The 19,424-nt window shown below is 42.2% G+C and overlaps 1 protein-coding gene across 6 annotated transcripts in view; it reads left to right on the top strand.

Moving 5' to 3' along the window:
* Positions 1-48: 48 nt before the first annotated feature.
* The window catches only part of POMT2 (protein O-mannosyltransferase 2), a 29,751-nt gene continuing 10,375 nt past the window's right edge, over positions 49-19,424 (top strand). For all 6 annotated transcript variants that reach the window (XR_010374438.1, XR_010374436.1, XR_010374437.1 and 3 more), the window contains exons 1-14: positions 49-260; positions 806-890; positions 1,700-1,804; positions 2,974-3,082; positions 3,950-4,058; positions 5,737-5,896; positions 8,573-8,679; positions 9,642-9,724; positions 10,824-10,933; positions 13,028-13,094; positions 13,986-14,055; positions 15,543-15,621; positions 16,426-16,577; positions 18,270-18,361. Coding sequence is in view for 3 of the 6 variants with exons in the window: in XM_064460471.1 (XP_064316541.1) it covers positions 49-260; positions 806-890; positions 1,700-1,804; positions 2,974-3,082; positions 3,950-4,058; positions 5,737-5,896; positions 8,573-8,679; positions 9,642-9,724; positions 10,824-10,933; positions 13,028-13,094; positions 13,986-14,055; positions 15,543-15,621; positions 16,426-16,577; positions 18,270-18,361 (1,540 nt within the window). In the remaining 3 variants the exon portion in view is untranslated. The remainder of the gene's footprint in view (positions 261-805; positions 891-1,699; positions 1,805-2,973; positions 3,083-3,949; positions 4,059-5,736; positions 5,897-8,572; positions 8,680-9,641; positions 9,725-10,823; positions 10,934-13,027; positions 13,095-13,985; positions 14,056-15,542; positions 15,622-16,425; positions 16,578-18,269; positions 18,362-19,424) is intronic.

Genomic DNA, 19,424 nt, shown 5'->3' with positions numbered 1-19,424 from the left:
CTACACCTCCCGGCCTGCCCCGCGCCCGCCCCGCGCTCCGTCTCCAGGATGCGCCGTGCCCGGCCCGCTGCGGCGGGCGGCGGAGCCCCGCGGATGCCGGCGGCGGGGGGCGGCCAGGCCGGGCCGGGCCCGCTGCGGCGGCGGCGGCGGGAGATCCGGCGGCTGCCGGGAGGACCGGCGCGCCCGGCGGCGCTGGCCCTCGTCACCCTTCTCAGCTTCGCCTCCCGCTTCCACCGCTTGCCGGAGCCGCCGCACGTCTGGTACGGGGCGGGCCGCGGGGGCACCCCCTTCTCCGGCGCCCCCCGCCCCCGCCTCGCCGGCGGGGAGGGGATCCGTGTTTACTGCAGGCAGGCGGTGGGGGGATCCCGGCGGCCAGGGCCCCAGGGAAGCGCTGTGCCCCCTGGCCGGCCCGGCCCCGCGCCCACCGCTGCTGTCGCGACATGTTGCAGAGCGGGGACCGGGTCTCGGGAGGCAGTTTTGGGGGGTCTGTGGGTTGCAGGCTGATTATTTTTAACATCTCTAAGCTCAACCTGGATCAGAAGGGCAGACTAGAGGTTTTGGAGTGCTAAGGTCAAACTCTTTAAAAAGGACCCTGTCTAGAATGGCTGAAGTACTCTCCATGATTTCCCGGTGTCTTTAATGCATTGTCTTATGTGTGGCACTAACTCTCTATATGATGAAAAGCATGAGTAAAAAGGCCTTCCGAGATTTTTTAGGGGTTTTTTTTGGGTGGCTTTTTTTTTTAATACCTGTCTTCAACATTATAGCAGGTTGTTTGGTCTTTTTTTTTTTTTTTTTTTTCCAGTTGGGATGAAACTCATTTTGGGAAGATGGGAAGTTACTACATTAATCGGACCTTCTTCTTTGATGTCCACCCCCCCTTGGGGAAGGTAAACTGCTCTTCTGTGACATGTTTTAGAAGCCACAGGAGTGGGCCGACAAAAGTCTTCCCCATCCTTCTGGCTGAAGGATGTGATGAACACCAGTACCTTTCCTAACTGCTCTTGGCATCATGGCAATTTGCATTCTGCATCCAGAGTCTCAGTTTGCACCTTTTCTTGATGAAAATGCTGAATGCATACGAATGTGGGAAAACAAAACAGTATTGCATGTTGGGTATTTGAAAGGCTTGATGTTAAAAACTGAATGTGGCCCTTATGTGGTTTTAATAGAAGCCTACAGTCCAAAGGAAGCGAACAGTTCTGATAGCTTGTGTGTAAATGAGACTCTTACCACAAAGGACCTTGAAAGCCTTGACTTGCTGTTCTGTAATCAAAGAACTTGTTCTAGCAACAGTGTGCAGTGTTGATGAAGGTGCAGTCCTCCTGCCTCAGAAGGATTATCTTCCTTTCAGGCTAAGTCTCCTTAAACTATAGGAATAGGGAGCTATGGGAGAGCCTGCAGAGACAGAATTCTCTCTGCTAAATCCCACACCTGCTATTTCTCTTGAGCTTGCAGTTGTCCTTATAGTCAGTGGCCAAAGTCCTTTTGATCGCTTCTGATTTTGCCTTTAGACAAAGGGCAATATGTATGTATATGAATTCTGTATATACACTCTTGTTTGGATGATATGTCTGAATTAAGTAGTTATCCTCTGGATCAGACTTGGCCACTATAAAAATCTTATCTGCTGCTGGCTTGGATACTCCTTCCTGCAATGCAATTTCCCTGACCAGTTTTTTTCACCTTTCCTCTTCAGATGCTGATTGGGCTTGCTGGCTACCTTAGTGGGTATGATGGTACATTTCCTTTCCAAAAGCCAGGGGACAGATATGAGCAGCACAACTACGTGGGAATGAGAGGGGTAAGGCTCTACAGGCATGTATAAAGCTGGTTAGTTCTCCTGTGCTTTTCAGTACAGAGTGTTATGTCATAAGAACAGCTCTCCTGGATCAGGTCAGAGGTCTGTTTAGCCTTGTACCTTGCGTTTAAGCTCCTCAGAAAAGTGGCAGTGGTGGTATTGTGAATAAGTTTTCATGTGTGGCTGTGAGAGGCCGGGTAAGAAAGTAAGTTGATTACTGACAATTGCTGATTACCTACTTGCTGATAATTAGTGGGTCTATGCTCCTGAGCGGGACAAATATCTTGCCTGTTCTGCAAAGTGAACCTTGCTGAGCTTGGGCTTCTGTTCACTCCATTGTGCCTGGCTGCTCTGCTGGAGAGCCAAGGATGCCAAAAAGCCAGGATCATCAATTGCCACCTGCAGTTTGCCACCATCCGTGACACTGAGCTGAGTAAGCTGATGTACCGGGGCAGGGCGTGAAATTACTATTCAGAGTGGTATTCTACCTGAGACCCTTGCTGTACTGCTATCTAGGAAGGGCAAGAGCTGTAAAACTGACAGTAGATAACACGACCCAAAAAAAGAAACAGTGGCCAATTGCTAGTGCCTAAAAAGAAGGATAAAAACTGGGAAGGCATATATTCTTAGTTTACTTTCCAGGCCTCCAGCAATTCATGGTTCTAGATTTCCCTGAGCCAAGGGTAGAAGCAGTGTTAGAACCAGACATTGAAGAGAACAAATTTTACTGTGATGCTGCTTTCTTTTGATTTGATTTCTGTTCTTCCTCCTCCAGCTATCCTCAGTCTCATTTGTGTAGCGGGGGTGATGCTGGTCTGCTAAAGGTGTACAATACAGGTGTATTTTGTTCTTAGATTTCATATTCTTGTGCACCTACTTCATGTATGTTTTTATGAATATCTGATGTAGTCTAGCAAGAGAATGACCGACTGTTGTTACTGACACCTCTAGAGACAGAACAGAGTAAGCAGCTGTCCTCTGAACAGTATCTTTGTTCATCTGGCTTTTGACTGACAGTTCTTAGCGAGTCAGTTCAGCTACTGCAACACCTTCTGTTGGTAGGTGTGGAAGGTGGTGGAAGGTGAAGGAAGGGAAGTAGTGTAAGAAGGGTGTAGGTGCATGTTCACCTCAGGGAGGTTTATAACTTCTCTCGTGATCTTCTTTTCTTGCAGTTCTGTGCATTCCTTGGCTCCTGCCTGGTTCCCTTTGCCTACCTCACAGTGTTGGAATTGTCAAGGTCACTGCCAGCGGCCTTACTCACAGCTTTCATCCTTATTTTTGGTAGGTGTTCCTGCTACAGCAAAATTGAGCACGTTAATTATTCAGAGAATTTAATTCCTGGGATATTGTGTGTTATCTAGGCAGGGTATCTTGGGGTTAATGAGAGAGGTTCCCAAAAGCAAAGTAATTCTGCTTTATATATACGAGGCTATTTATTTGGTGGTCCCCTTGAGGATTTTACAGTCATGTTTAGTTCATAGGTGTGTATGTGCATTACCAAAGTGTTGGACTACATTTTACCTAAATTTTAAGAATTTTTGTAAGATGGATGGTCAGGAATGATTTTGGCCCACTAGTGAGATATTGATGTTTCTCATATGAATTATAGAGATATTTAACAGCCTACTGCATTACTGTGGAAGAGTTCACAGTACGAAATGAATAAGGTTCCTTGTTGAATTGAGCCAAGTGGAGAAATTACCATTGCAAATGGAGTTACCCAAGTTGGGGTTTTGTGAGGACACATGCTTATTGATGCATAGAGACTTAAAAAATACAACTCCTATTAATTTTTTTTGTAGGTTACATCTGAAAAATTACTTCTGTGGCATCCTCTGGCATCATGCTGGTGCCGTAGTAGGTAGATCATTGCTATCTGTGATGCTCTTGGTCTGCATATGTTAGCAGCACTTCCCGAATGCTCTTTCACACATACTGCTGTACTGACTGTTTTTTGTGAGGAGTTTTTCTTTTTTATTTTTATTTTTGGTTACCCAAGTATAAGTTGAAATGTTCTGATCTGCTTCTGTTTCTAAAATTTCCCTTGTTCCCCTTGTCTTGACTACATTGAGGAAACTGGCTTCCTGCAATCTTAGATTCACTTTGGAACTGCAAGTGTGTTTGACATTGTTGTGTGTCTGTTTGCAGATACGGGCTGTATTACTTTGTCCCAGTATATTCTGCTGGACCCCATCCTGATGTTCTTCCTCATGGGAGCTGTTCTGTGTATGGTGAAATGTAACAGCTGTGCGGATAGGTAAGATAAAGATGATAATTTTGTTAAACTCAACTTCCACAGAGATAAAGTACTAGAACGTGTCTGCCACTTGGTAGTCTGGGTGAACGGCTTAGATGAGATTGTTTCAGGAAATATGGAGGTGAAAATGGCTTGTGGTAGGGTAGGGGAGAGAAATTTTTAGTATGAGGGGTTGTGAAGCTAGGGAGAAAGTATTGTGGCTGGGGTAAACCAGGGGAGAGACTTAAATAGATTATTTTAGCATAAAGGGAAATTTCAGCAGAAATAGCATTTATGGAACTGTCTATCTTGAAAATGAAAGTTAAAGCTTCTTAAAACTTGGCAGGAAAGAAAGCTAGTATAGGGCATTGTAGGTCAGAGAAGGAGGAATGAAGGATGGTTGAAGCCTATTTAATGCTTTGCTCCTTAATGGCAAAAATATTAATTTGTTATCTTGAACCAGTCACTTTGTCTCCAGGCTGGAGAAATACAGCTTATCTGTGACTGTAATCCTATAAGCATGTATAAAGTCCTGCTAGCTGAGGTAAATAGTGGAATTTGTTGGGTTTAGAGAAATTGGTACCAAAAATTTGAGAGAAATATAGCCAGGATGTTTCTGAATAAAGCAGTTATGTTGCTGAGGATATTTGCTATAGATCCATCCAGAAGGTGATGGCGATTTATAGGTATTTGGATACATCAGAATGCTTCTTTGTGGCTGGGCTGTACGGGGTAGTTTCCCCTCGATGCATCCAGAATTCAAAGACATAAAAGCTTAGAATACTGTGTTATATATGAGCCATTTTTGTTTCATGAAACTTTCAAGAATCAATCATATCAATCTTAGTGTGACTGCAGCACACATGGCTAAAATGCAGCCTGCAGCGTCATGTGGGGCCATCCAAGGCCATCCTCATCTACAACACACGCCTCAGGGAGTGCAAGCACTAAGTTACAGGGCAGTGTTTGATCAGCTGTGTGTGCCTTGACCTGAACTTATTTCTCATGTCTTAGAGCTAGTCCTGTTTTTAAACTAGTTGATTTTATGCAAATTAAAAGCCTGCTGTAGCTGTTGTGTTACTTAGCAGGTCACAGGGATTTTGTCTAGCCAAAATACAAGCACCAAGGCATCAGGAATCAGTAGGAAAGGGGTTTTAAATTCTGCTGTAATAGTTTCTGATCTTTTCTCTGTGGTTCAATTTTAGTTTAGTTTGTAACTTGCTTGCTTTTTGCTGCAGCTTTTGTTTGTGCTTTGGGTAGGTGTTTTTCATATGGCCTTTCTGCTTTAGGAAAAGTAGCTGTTCTTTTTTGCCTGTTCTCCCGCATGTCCTTAGCTTTCTGAGAGACGTAAATTTGCGTTTTATGGAGCAAAAGTCCTGTTTCTATTTTCAGACCTTCCATGTGTCAGACTTTCTTCACACTAGTATTTTAGCTTATACCTGGTGTCAATGTTCCCTTCCTCAAAGGGGAGATCTAGGGCTGCCCTGGCTTAAGTGTGGGGCCCTTCTGAAGCCTGTATCAGGGTTGTCTTTGCATCATTCTAAAATGAATGAAAAAATTATCTTTCTATTCCTCATGGGCTCCTGAGAAGAAGATGGAATGTAATTTTGTGGGGTAGCCAATTTGCTCTTTATTTTCTTTATCGCAGGTGCCCATTCAAGTAGCCATCATTTATTTACTGACCTGCTTTGTCCTGCAGGCCATTTTCTGCCTCCTGGTGGTTCTGGCTGTGTCTGACTGGCGTGAACCTTGCTGGAGCAATGGGGGTAAAGTTTGTTGGCCTTTTTGTAGTCCTCTTGGTTGGCCTGAACACTATCTGTGACCTATGGGACTTGCTGGGGGATCTCAGCCTGTCGCTGGTGAGTGTCAAAAACTTCTTTACATTAAGGGTTTCTTTGTTTGGTTTTGCTTTCTTTTGCCTTTTTAATTCTCCTAGTTATTGACAACCATGGAACTAGCCAAAGAGTGGTACTCTGTCTGCAGCGAACAGGGGCATCTGAGGTGTATGATGACAATTAAAGATGAAGGTTATAATGGAGAAGCTATTGCTATCTGTTTAAAACAAACCATTTATGTCAGTGGGATATAATGTCATAAGAGCACAGCAGTAAGATTGTTGCTTTTTCCCAAGAGGAACTTTTACCTCTGCTGTTGGATGAATTTTATTTCAGTCTAGGTTAAAAATGCTCATTGGGTATGGCTGTACAGTGGCCCAAAGCAAGATGTTTTCCAGCACTGTTATATGGCAGCTGGACTTGATGATCTTAGACGTCTTTTCCGACCTTAATGATTCTATGGTTCTGTGAACTTCTGAGGAGTGCATGCTACCTGGCAGACAGGCATGCCTTGCAGCACCTAGTTTGCAAAAGCAGCACAAGCTCAGGCTCTGCTTCATGACAGTATGGCAGCACAGGCCGCATAGCAGTAGCATGCTATAGTCCATCATGAGTCACAGGCATGCTCTGCAACTTCCAGTCTCCATAGCCAGCCCTGAGGATGAAGGCAGCCACAGCCTGCTCGATTTCACACACATTTAATTCTTATAAGCTCTAGAAAATTTGCTAGTGTGCTTGGGTGCCCTGTTCTAATGTATTACATTTTATATTTGGGGACTGTGAAATCTAATATTTGGAGAAGTTCATTGATGTACCATTTGCTGTCTTGCAACCAGCTGGAAAACAAATGCTTCAAGCACACCTTTTAAAAGGTGTTTAGTTCTCCTCTTGTCTCCACCTCTTATGAAGCTTGAAAAGTCTATATCTTGCACTTACCGTGTTTCTCCTGTTTGTCTCATAAACAGTGGGGGTTTTTGGGGAAATTTTCCTATTCCTGCTATGGGATTTATTTTCTCTGATTAATGTGAATCAATACGGGCTGCAAAGATGCAATGTTCCAGCTCCAGAGAATCACTTCTTGAGCAAAGTCAGTTAATTGTATTTGAAATGGAACAAATCCATCATGTCTAAGCTTTCTGCCAGCAGACGGCTGCATAGTGATTTCATTTGTGCTGCTGGCAGCAAAGGCAGCAAGCCCTTGAGTGTTAGAATGTGTAAAGAAATTTACTCCAGAAGGTAGATGCTTTCTGAATAACTAACTACTTGGCAACCTTGGTGCTTGAGGAGGGGGGAAAAAAACAGAAGTGAGGATTAAACCCCTGAAAGCCTGAATAATTTATCTTTGCATTTGTTAGGAAACTACTCATGTTATATACATGCAAGGTTTTTGGGACTAATTTGATTTCTAGAATTCTCAGCTTATCTTTGTCCACTGCTCTGGTTTGCTCGATGCTATCCTTCATGTGCATTTTCTTTTTTGACTTTGTATTGAAGTCTGTAGTTAAAGAAAACCTTTCCACAAAGGTTGACGCGTACCGTGGTCATTTTGAGCAGGGAACTGGAGATCAGTTCATATGCCTTTCTGCTGCATAAATTTGGTTATGTGCCATCAATCAGAATTTTTCTAAGTGCCCAGCGGTTATTAAGTGTTCTGCTCAAGTACTTGAGCTGAGCGACTATTTCCTGTGTTGATTTCAGTAAGTTCTTAGTTTTGTAATGTGTCCAGCTCTTTTTCCATTACTTCTGAAATCTTTGGATCTGCTATTAATGGATGAAGGATGATTAGCCTAATGATTGTACAATAGATACCATGTTAAAAAAATATGGAAAATAGCAAGTACATCTGCTTTGTGTGCTTTGAAGTTAGATGTGGACATTTAGCAAACAATTTTTGCTATTTAAAGTGTTTTCTTTATTACCCACTCTGTGATTTAGATTACTACTAGCAGTGTCAGTAGGATGTGAATATGTTATTGCATCTTGGTCATCTGTGTACAAACCACCTTTCCAAGGGATTAAATAAAATTCTCTCCTTTTGTGTTGAGGCAGCTAGAAACAATCACAGGTTTTGCTGCTGACTCTTCTGTGACTTCTGCCTGAGGACCAGCAACAGAAGTTGCAGTATGAGAGCATCCTTGCTAAGTGAGCTGGTTTCTCTGAATGCAGCATACCTAGGTCCCCAAGAAGTCCTTGTTGCAGTCATATTTGCATAGGGAGACTTGTTGGGAGAATTGTATCTAGTAGCTTGTGCCTTCACGTTTTCATTTGCCCTATTGCTTATCTTTGACAGTTACTGTTCTGGAGGCCATCTCCTTGATGTCATTTTGTGTCAAGACGTGTACCACTCTGGTAAACAAATTAAGGTCCTTGTTTTCAAAGTATGGTCAATGGGAGCTGACCAACTTCCTTTGCCAAAGTTGGACGTGCCCAACCTTTTTGAAAATTAAACCCTCCTATTGCCTGTTTTTGTCTTCTTCCCAAGACCCTGAAATATCAAGGTACCCCAGCTCCAGCTTTTGGAGATGCACAACAAGGTCTGCCTAAACTTTTACTGCTTTTTATGCCTTTTTGAGGTTATTTTGCACCCTGCTGGGCTTGCTTTCATGGTAGGCTTCTGCTATAGGATCACTGCTCAGAGTCTTGTGAGATAGAGTGTAGTTGTTCCTGCAATCTGTTTGATCCAGGTTGTGTTTGTTACAGGTTATGTTTGGGAAGCATTTACTGGCTCGTGTACTCTGCCTCATCCTGCTCCCGCTCACCCTCTACACAGCTATGTTTGCTGTTCATTTTACAGTATTAAATAAAAGGTATGTCACAATGTTTTCTCCAGAAGAAGAATCACTTCTCTTTCCTTTGAATTAAAGGCTACTGATTATGGATTTCCCCTTTTTCAGTGTCAGAAGTGCAGCCACAAGCTGTGTCTTTGTTTAATTGCCTTCCCAGGCTCCTGCATTGTTTTTAGAACTGAGTTTGAGCTTAAGACTTTCTGAGATGCAAAGCAAGTATCCTAACCAAACTCTTTTTTTCTTTTTTTTTCCTCCTGTCTTTCCTGGACCTGAAAATGTCTCCACTCCATTCTTTTTATTTTTGTTTTTGTAATTAAAAAAAAAAAAAAGGGCATTGCATTTCTGAAAAATGCTTTGGCTGGGATTGGGGGGAAAAAAAAAAAAGAAAGAAAAGTCTGAGTGTGCCCAAAGGGAGGGCTCTTCTTTGAATGCCTGCAACCAAGGGATGCTTTTTATTTGGAAAGAGCACAACAGCTATTAAGATGGCCAAGTAATGTTTTTCCATATGCCAGCATTAAGAGGTGAGGTGAATAAGCATTTCACCATTAAAAAATATTATAAAATTAAATCTGTTGTTTTTCAGTTTAAGTCAACTGGTCTTACCACTGCCCTCTTATTAGAAATGAGACTTAAGGAGCCACAGAGAGGTTTTGTTATATCTAACCTGACAGTAGGTCAGTTTATTTTTCATAAGAACACCTCTGAAGACAGTCGATGGTACTTTGTGCAGTGTCAGTATGTACATTTTTGTGACCACAAGTCCTTGCAGCTCTGGACAATTTCCTGCAAGACTGTCTCTATCTGCTGTGATTCACAACATTAGAGGTGTGTACATTTAAGGCAACTGCAGTTATTCTTCCTCTGATGCCATGTCTAGTTTTATCTTTTTCCTTCTGTAAAAGCAATTTGGTAATGCATGACACAGCTTTGTATGCCTGTTTTGCCAGACTTTGAATTGTCACATTCTTTGCTGTCTTCTGTAGTGGTCCTGGGGATGGTTTCTTCAGTTCAGCATTTCAGTCCCAGCTGATCGGGAACAATCTTCATAATGTCTCCATTCCAGAGTGTGAGTGTCCAAAGGAATAAACTGCTCTGAGTGCTGTCATTGTATGCAGTGATTTAAAGAAAAACAGTATCTCCTGTGAGTCGGTGCAGGACAGTGCAGATCATGCCTTCATGGTCAAACCCATGCTGTTCCTCTATGCAATTTTATTCACTGACAGAAAAGACTGGAAATAACAGCACATTTAGTGCAAGGTCACTGTCTGTTTCATTATATTCCTTCTAGAGGTAAAGATGCCATTTTGAGGGATTTGACAGTTTTGTGTGTATGCATCTTTGTATTTTTTGGCCCTTATGTTGCCTGAGAACAAAAAGAGATTTGTCTTGTTCACTTTAGGTTTTTAGGTGTTCAGATGTGGGATTTGTTTCCAAAATGTGTGTACATGAAAACCATCAACTCCTTTGTGACACAGTGTGCTCCTAGTTCAGCTGTGTTGCATTCAAGCATGCATGTGAATTTAGGGGAAAGATGGCTCTGTAGTCATTCCCTAACCTCAGGTTGGTTAGGGACTACTCAGCCTTTAATACGGTTTAGCCTTCCGATTAGTTCAGCTTTTCTCTGGCTGTTCCCTGCTCCAGAGCTGCTACTGGGAGAGCATCAGCTGCAGTCTCCAAGACTCTGTTCTCTGACTTGTGTTGGGAGGCTATGAAGGAAGGTATCTGAAGCCATCCGATAGCTGAGCTTGCCTTCCTTCCCTCTTGTATTGCTGTACCGGTTGGGCGATAGAGTGATCCAAAGCAGTCACATATTTTTCAAACTTGATCATGTTTTACTTTGACCATATAGTCTTACAGAAAGCTATCTGAAACCTCTCATTATTGAAATTACATACAAAAGAACTAGGACTTCTGTTTATGTTAGAACTAGGTGGGAGAATTTTAAGTGTTTCAGCCAAATGTTATGTAACAGTTTCACTGAGTCCTGATAGAGGATGGAAGATAAGCTTGCAAGGAGCTGTGTGGAGTAATGTGTCACAGGAAATAAGCTTTCATCAAAACAAAGCGGGAGAATGCATGCCTAATCAGAGCCCTGCAGACTAGCTGGGGGAGATATTTATAGGAGAGCTGCCTTATGCCTTTTCTCCTCCTTCCTTCCCATGTAGACTTGGCGTATGGGTCTGTGGTCACAATGAAGAACCTTCGGATGGCAGGGGGATACCTTCACTCCCACTGGCACCTCTACCCGGAGGGCATTGGGGCTCGTCAGCAGCAGGTTAGCATACTGTGGCAGTACTGCCTCTGATTACAACCACTGACTCGCTCCCATTGCACTTAGCTTAGGTGCTGTTGTGAGAGGAGCTGTGTATTTACTCAGCATCTGTTACACTCTCAGTGCCACAGCTGTGCACTTGGCTTGGAAGTGTGAGTAAAAAAAGATTCTTGAAGAGAGCCTACCACATTGCACCAGAGAGGTAACTTGCAGTAACAAGGCTTCATTGTAGTAGCAAGACCACCCTGCATAGATGGAAGCCAAGAGAACTTAAAAATAATATTTCGTAATGAAAGTGGTGTTGTTACCTCAAAGAAGGCTGTAAAACTTACATTTAAAACAAATACTTTATCTTATAGCTTTCATTGCTGTGTTTTAAATGTAACAGAACAGGGCTGCTTTGTGGTATTTTCACTCCTGCCACTGGCCGCTGTGACTTTACATGAATTACTCTCCTTTTGTGCCTTTCTTCATCTGTCACCAAAGAATTTGTAAGGCTTTGCTCATTACATTAGATACCTGTATGTTTGTAAGCTAGCCATAATTAAACTATCTGAACTCTCTAATGGCTTCTGATTAAGTGATTAAGCAATAAATCAAAGTAAAAAATCAGAAATTATGTAACTATTGCTAATTAAGTAGTACAAAAATCAAGTGAATTTTTTATTTTTGTCCATCATCATCAAGCTTCACAAATCTTTGCAGCTTCTGCATCTTTCCCAAGATGTATTTTGCAGTTTGCATGTTAGTGCCTAAAATTATTCTGAGATACTTGAAAGTTGCCAGAGAAAAATAAGTATGCATTTTTTTGACTCCCTTCAGTCTCTGTGGTAAGGAAAAAGTTTTCAGAAATGAAAACTTTAGCTTGATCTTCTTTTCCTGTTGCTTTTCCCAAACAAAAATTCTAATACTCTCACGTGACATTGATGTTTATTACTGTAGATGGAGATATCATACCAAAACTGGCTCAAGGATAGGCAAAATTCAAGTGCAGAGCATGCTTTATGACACTAAAAGCAGGGAAAGGGGATTTGGAGAGGACGCTGATGGGAGTTTCCCTGAGGGTAAGTGGGAAAGGGTGGAGATTCCCCCACTGTGCTCCCTGCCCTGGACGTGGGACAAGGGTATGGTGCTGGGACAGTTTGGAGACTGTGGAGAGTGGAATTTAAAACTTGGAGGAGATTTAGGGAGGAAAAGATGGAGGCAGTGATCTCTCTGCCTCCTCCTTTCCCACCTCTCCTGATGATATAACCCCAAGGTATGGGGTTCTACCTCCAGCTCTTCCTTTTCCCCCAGCCTCAGACACTCCTGCATGTTCTGCCCCTCACCCATACACAGGGCCATCTGCTCCCACCTGAGTGGCAGGCACAGCTCTGGGACTGGTCTGGGGTTCCACAGAGCAGGGCTTGCTGCTGCTGGAAGAGGAGAGTGAGCAAAGTGGGCACAGTTCCTCATGCTTCTTGGGAAGGTTGCCCCCAGGAGCAGCACCCTCGGGCCAGATGGTCTCTCCGGCCTGTGGTAACAGTAGGAGCAGTTACTCTGTGTGAGTCTGAGCAGGCTGGTAAGGATTAGCTAGGTAGCATGTGTGGCTTTAACAGTTGATCCCTGAATCCTTCTTACCTTGCCTGGGTCTTTTGGCAGGAGTATTATGGTTGTCACAGGCAGCCTGTTGTCATAAATCTCTACCAGTGATGCCTGTCTGTGAAAGCCAGTGCTGTTTCCATCTCCTGTTTCTGGTACTGGTCAGTGATTATTCAAAAAGTTCAGGTTTGGATATCTTGTAGTTGTAGAAGGAGCCTCTGAAGTAGGGTAAGAGGAGGTCAAGCTGTATGTTTGGAGGCTGTGACTCGTGATGCATGCGAACTGCCATTAAGTGTAGTGCTCCTGAGCATACGGGCTATACACTGAATAAAAGGTATGATCTGGGTTAAGGAGTAGCCAGTAACTGACTTTCTAGGGGGGTCTATCATAAAAGTCATCCCACGGTATCTGTGTTATTAGTGCATTCATTTGGGACTTCGATTAGCTGGCAAAGTGTGTGTCTGCTGTCACCAGCTCTTTTCTTGTTTGGTAAAATAATTTATCCTTTGCTTTCAGGTCACTGCCTACTTACATAAAGATTTGAATAACCTGTGGATTATAAAGAAACATGATTTGGATACAGGTAACAAATACCAGTAAAGTGCCTTTTATAACTGCTGCTTCAGTTTTGCACTTAAATATTCTGAGTTTCCTCCAGGGCAAAGTATCCTTCATGGATATGAGGGGGAGAGGAGGAAGAACAAGGGGAATCTGGCTCTATCTTGATTAACATTGTTTGTGTCTACCTTGTTTTTGGTTTTTCTTCAGATTGTACAGCTAAAGTAAATAAGCTTTTCTCAGCTGAAGGTTGCATTGACAGATTTTCAGCTAGGTAGGGCTGCAAATAGCAGAGAGGAAATTAATCTGAACTCAGCATTTTTTGGAATCTGTTATTGTGGCTATGGTCTGGAGAAGTTTGGTCGTGGTACCTTCTGATACATTGTGTTCAACTGATTTGCATGGATGTTTGTTTGGAACAAGATAGAGTACTGAATGTGAAGATCTATGGTTTGTACATGCATCTGTTGTTTTAGAATATCGTACTGCGTAGCTGAGACATGTTTGGTCTGGCAGAGTTTCCTTTCTTCACCTGCAGCATGAGTACATAAAAATTAACAAGAAATGTCTCACAACAAAAAATGCAAATAACGTAGATATAATAAAATTATAATCAGTGCTGCAAGAGTCATTTTATAGTTTGTGAAATTAAATTTAAAAAATATATATAGTTTTGGTGTTCAGATAGCCTGACCAGGCATCCTCTTTATTTAAGGGCAGTACGTGCTGCTTGGGGCCATGTTATTTCAAGTAGCCTCAGAGCTGGTCTTTAAACTAGAGCAGTAGTTTACACCAGGCATGGAGTCAACACAAATTAGTCTGCTTGAGGCATGCATGAGCATTCCAGAGAAACTTTCTATGACCCTGATAACATTTGTCAGTGCATTAATATGTCTAGTTTGCCTTCCTTTGGCAGATCTGTCAGACCCATCGAGCCCTGTGGAGTTTGTGAGGCATGGAGATATTATTCGTCTGGAACACAAAGAGTAAGGATGATTTCTGGAATTCAGAGAGATTGCATGTTTGAATAGAATTGGTGGGAGATTTGTCCTGCTGGAGACTACATGGTTAGGCCAGCACACGGGGGCTGTGTGACAGAGGTGTCTGTGTATCTGCATTGCCAGTGTGGAGTTTGTGGAGTTTTTCTTCTATGGTTTATGTTTTGAAGGGTGTCTGTTAAATGGGAAACTTTTAACAGAACCACACAACTTCATTAGAAATACCTACCTAAGCAGCAGAGGGATTTGTTCAACCGTGTGAGGTGCAATATTAAGGGTAAGCCTTCTGCAAAGATGCAATTTCAAGACCCTCATTCTGTTGCTTGTCCCCACTCTGAGTTTTCTAGGCAAATAGTATGGGTTTTTTGTCAGTGTACTGCAAGTGTCCTTTTGCTGTGTGCACAGGCAGTATCCACCCACTGAAGTTCTCAACAACACTGAGATCACAGCAGTGAAACACTTTTAACAAAAATGTCAGCTGGTGATTTCCCTCTCTGTAGGGAATACCTGAGAGGAAGCAGGAGAACACTAGTGACTTGGTATTTAATCTTCATCTAGTCTAATGTCACTGTGCCACAATGCTCTGTGCTGTCACAGAAGCTCTAAACTTGTGAGCCTGGAAATCATGTCATATTGCATTCAATATTGCATGTCCACAAATCATTGCTTAGGTTACCAAAATAATTTTAAGATTTAAAAAAAAAAAAGTCTTGAATTTGGTGTTTTACTACCAAATATACGGTAATATAGGTGATACAGTCATGATAAAGCAATACTGGTTAGGTCTTGATTCAGTTTCTGGAATGGGAGTGAAACTGCAGTGCTGCGGAAAAGGTCCGGCAGATGGCTCTCGTCTCCTTGTGCACGAACCTCATCGAGCTGGGCAGAGGGTTTCTGTGCAGATAAGGCTAGGCTGGATGCAGCTGTATTGCTGGTGGGGGTGGTTCATTGTCTGAGTGGCTCTACTAAGGTTTGGCCAGGATACGGCCAGCTTTTTCTGGTTGCCCCAGTTAGCAGTCCCTGCTAGGGCGTGAGCTGTTTGTCTGCTCTATGTGCATGGTACAATCTTTCCCCTCAAAAGCAAAACTGATAATCAAGAGAGGTCAGGATCTTGCTTTGCGTCTTGTGAGAGCAGGACTGTTAGCCCCACCTTTACTCTTCATTTAAAAAAAAACCCAAAACAACGTCTTTTCCATTGGGAGGTGGTGGATTGTAGCATGAGGGTTGGATTTATTCATGCTGCCCTCCTTTTCCAGCGCTGCTCAGTGTAGCATAAGCTCAGAGTTGCATGGTGGGAAGTGGCAGAGTCACTCTGTGGCCCCCATCACCCTTAAGGCTGTATCCTGCCCTGCCCTTGACTGGAATTCAGTGGTCAAAGTGTTGGCAGCTCTCTGAATGGCTGAAACCAAACTTCTTATCACAAATTGACTGAGACATAAAAACAAAACAAGGTTTGACTTCTAATTTCATTTCAGAACTTGTAGAAATCTTCACAGTCACCAGCATGAGGCTCCCCTGACAAGGAAGCATTTTCAGGTCACTGGCTATGGAATAGTAAGTGAATGGCAAGATAAAACAAAAGCTCCTTCTTTTGGGGAGAGAGTTCATAATATGCCATGGGGATTTATTCTTGCTTTTTCAGTTTGTTAGCCAAGGTGGTAGATGTGCATCTGCCATACTGGAGGAAAAACTGATTTTGTATGAAATAGCTTATCTCATGTTTAAGGTCTATTTAATGTGAACACAGACAAGAAAATAACTTAAGCTTTTATTGCCAGTCTAGCTTTGGCAGCGTTCAACTCCAGAAATGCCAAGCCGAACAACCTTGAAGTTGCTCTGACAAATACTATTTTATGTATTTGGCCTTGTCACATAGACAAGTGCCTTTTTTTGACAGAATGATGACAAAATTTTGAATCATGAAAATGAAATCTGCTTTGAGGGCTGATTTTCCAATTACAAGGGGCTGTTGCCTAAACCCTTTTTGTGAAGCAACCAAGTTACTCCTGTTTAAAGTGTAACTCTGAGCCACAGTCATGTATGAATTGGAAGAAAAAAAAATTAAGGTTGGCAAGATAGGTATGTGTTTGTGAGTAGTTGCTCGTGTCTAGAATCATGTCTTCCTGATGGGGAATCTCTTCTGTGAAGTCTGAGTGAGGGTAGCCAGGGCTCCTTTGTTTAGCTTTGCTACCTTTAGAGTTCTAGAAGTTCCTATTTGCAGTGCTTCAGTCCTATATGTCTTCCAGCTGTTTGTTTTGGGATTGGGTTTTCTTTTTTGTGGTGTTGGTTTTGGGGATTTTGTGGTTTTTTTTGTGTTTGGTTTCTTTTTTTTCCTCCTATGGTATGTTTGCATGATAGAATGGAACAGGAGACTCCAATGATTTCTGGCGGATTGAAGTGGTTGGTGGAAAGGCTGGGAAGCTCATCAAAGTCCTACGGAGTCAGGTCCGGCTAACCCATGTGGCCACAGGGTGTATATTGGGCTCCTCTGGAAAGACTCTGCCAAAATGGTAAATAGCTTGTAATACCCCTCCACCCCTGTAAGGCCTTGAGCTGACATGTTCCTTTGCTCAGTGGTACTTTTACACTAAGCAATAACCACATGTCATCCATTTCTTTGTCTTTAAAAGAGTAAAATAGTAACTAGCAGGTACTAAAAATATAACCAAAGGGGAAGATCTGGGTTAGGGTTATGCAGTCTGTTACAGTGAAGGTATATAGCTCTGAAAAATTATATCCCTTACTAAGAGATGCAAGAGTGGCATGGGCATAAATCTTGTCATCTAGTAAGTCCAGGAGGGGCTGACAGATGTGTTCTTCAAGGCCCATTTTATCCTTGGGATTCACAAAAATTGCTAGAAACTGGGGCAGTTCATGCTGTTCCATACCATAATCCTCCGAATTTCTTTTTATTGGTATTAATTTCTTTTGCGGTTGGAAAACCTTCTGCTGTTTTTGCATGCAGCATGTGAAGCAAGGGCAACAGTAACAAGCTGCTGTTAGCAGGGGTTGTGATTTAATGTGTCTTTGGATTATATATCTTCATCATTAAATTATGTATATGCAGAGACATCAAGACTTATGCCAAGCAAGCTGCTGTATCTGCAAAGCTTTACTGTGTGGGATGCTAATATGCATCCTGAAGCAGCAGGCTGTGTAGTCGTGTTGCTTCTGTTTCCAGAGCAGCCTCCATTACTGCTAGCTTAGGTTTCCTTTCACAGTATTATGGTAAAAAGGGTTTCTAAGGAATCCACTGGATGCTGAATCATAGTGAGTGCAGGCAGATACCTCTAGTGACTCTCTGATCAGAAATGCAAGTGCCATTTAGACTTTACCAGTAAAACTGGGGTGATTGATAAATAATGTGATTGGTTTTAAAAAAAAATAAATCACTGCCTCTGTCAACAGCGTTCAAGAAAGGGGGTATATATTCCACCCCCACAACATAAACTTAGCCTGTGAATGGAAGTTACTGCAACAAAATATTGATGAGATTAAGACCTGAGGGGAAAAATACTTGTTAGCTGCAAATGAGGATTGTTAGAATATATTGGATTTTTTTTTTTTTAGGGATTTAAAGGGGAGTAATTACTGTCCTTCAGAAAATTGTGATTAATTAATGGAATGAATGAATTAGTGGAGTTAAGTCTGCTAAGTGGTGATTGATAGAAAATTCCTTGTTAATGTGTCACATTACTGCAGGGTTTGATGCACTTTCTCCCAAAGTGTTTGATATGACCTACTAGAAATAGGGTGACAGACTAAACGAACAGTTGGTGAGATCCTCTGAAGTAATTTTTTTGTTTCTGTAATACAGTTGTGTAGGCATGGATTGACTTAATTAACGATGGTGGTTTTCTTCTGGAGAGACTGGAAGGGTTGACTTGAAGTAGTTTCTAGTTGTCAGTGTGCATCATCTTCAATAATCCCACTGCTTACATATGGACATAGGTTTTTTAGTTTAGATGCCCTAAGTTAGAAATGTGGTTCAAATATTCAGTAGAATTTTCATGTTGTCTGCCTTGCAAATCTGTTTCGGTATTTACATGGTGCTTAGAGCATGTAAGAACGCAGCTGCTGGGGTTGAGTGGTATGGTAGGGGTAATGGGGAAGTATAAAGCTAAACGGGGAAAAAATCAGGCATGAACTGGAAATATTGAGTGATCTTTTGGGTGGTGGCTAACTGTTCTGCTGTTCCTCAGGGGTTGGGAACAGGTGGAAGTCACCTGCACACCATACCTGAAGGAGACTCCCAATTCCCTCTGGAACTTTGAAGATCACATTAACCCTAAGTGTAAGTAATTTATTTCCTTTTCCTTTAAGAGTGTGCCTTGGCTGACAGTTCAAGGAGGCGATGAGCGATCAGTTGGCAAGAACTGGCATTCGGTGTTTGGAATTTCTGTGTTCTTTCCCAACTCAAGCACGAACTTGCTGAACTTGGGCCAGATGTTCAGAGGTGCATAGCCTTTTTCTACTTCACTGTTTGTACTTTAAGCTGGTGATAAAGCTCCAACTGCAGTGGAAGTATAAAGGATATTTAAGGATTTTGAGAGCTTCATGGGTAACAAAAATGTGAATTTTTATAGGCATTGCAGTACAGGCTGTTATTTTTAGCATCTTTGGTTTAATTGGGAATTATTGTCATTGATATGAGTATGTCATATAGTTAAATATTTTTTAAAAAAAAGCTAGGATCCACCCTGTTCTGCTACATTTTCTTTCTCTCTCTTAATGGGGCATGCTAAATGATGACTTTGCAGTACCATCAAGAAATGAATAGAAGTGTGACAGAAAACTGAGTTTCCCAGCAATGACAAGTGGGCCTTGCAGCCTCATCCAGGGGTTAAATACATGTCACAGCCTCATTTGGCCTGAATTTTTCGATACAACTTTCATCCCCTGAATTGCAGATGACTCGGGCTGAATTCTGAGTTATTAAAAATCCTAGTGTTCTTCATCCTTTCAGAGCAACTGTGTGCAAACCAAAGGAGAGGAATCCTGGGCTGTTGACTTAATAGAATTTCCTCTTCTGTTGTAATGCGTTTATATTCCCACACTTCATGGCTCATCTACAGATAAACAGCAGCCTATGAACAGTATGTCTCTAATTTCAGCTAGAAATACAAATCTGTGTATTTCATGGACTTTTATCTATTTCTTTTGCTCCTGGAAGTAAAGGAGGAAATCTAGGAGTACATCAGTTGTGAAATTCACTGGGGGATACTTTGGACTGCAAGCCTCTGTGTTTAGAATATGAATGAATTGCATAGGGAATTAAAATTGGTGCTAGAAGCAGATTTGTCACAGGAGGAGAGTTTAGTTTGTTACAAAAGAGGCAAATAAAAGTAAACCACACA

Source organism: Phalacrocorax carbo, chromosome 9 (assembly GCF_963921805.1).
Source record: "Phalacrocorax carbo chromosome 9, bPhaCar2.1, whole genome shotgun sequence".
In the NCBI taxonomy this organism is placed as follows: Eukaryota; Metazoa; Chordata; class Aves; order Suliformes; family Phalacrocoracidae; genus Phalacrocorax; species Phalacrocorax carbo.
The sequence above is the reverse complement of the archived record's forward strand: the minus strand, read 5'-3'. Positions and strand labels throughout refer to the sequence as shown.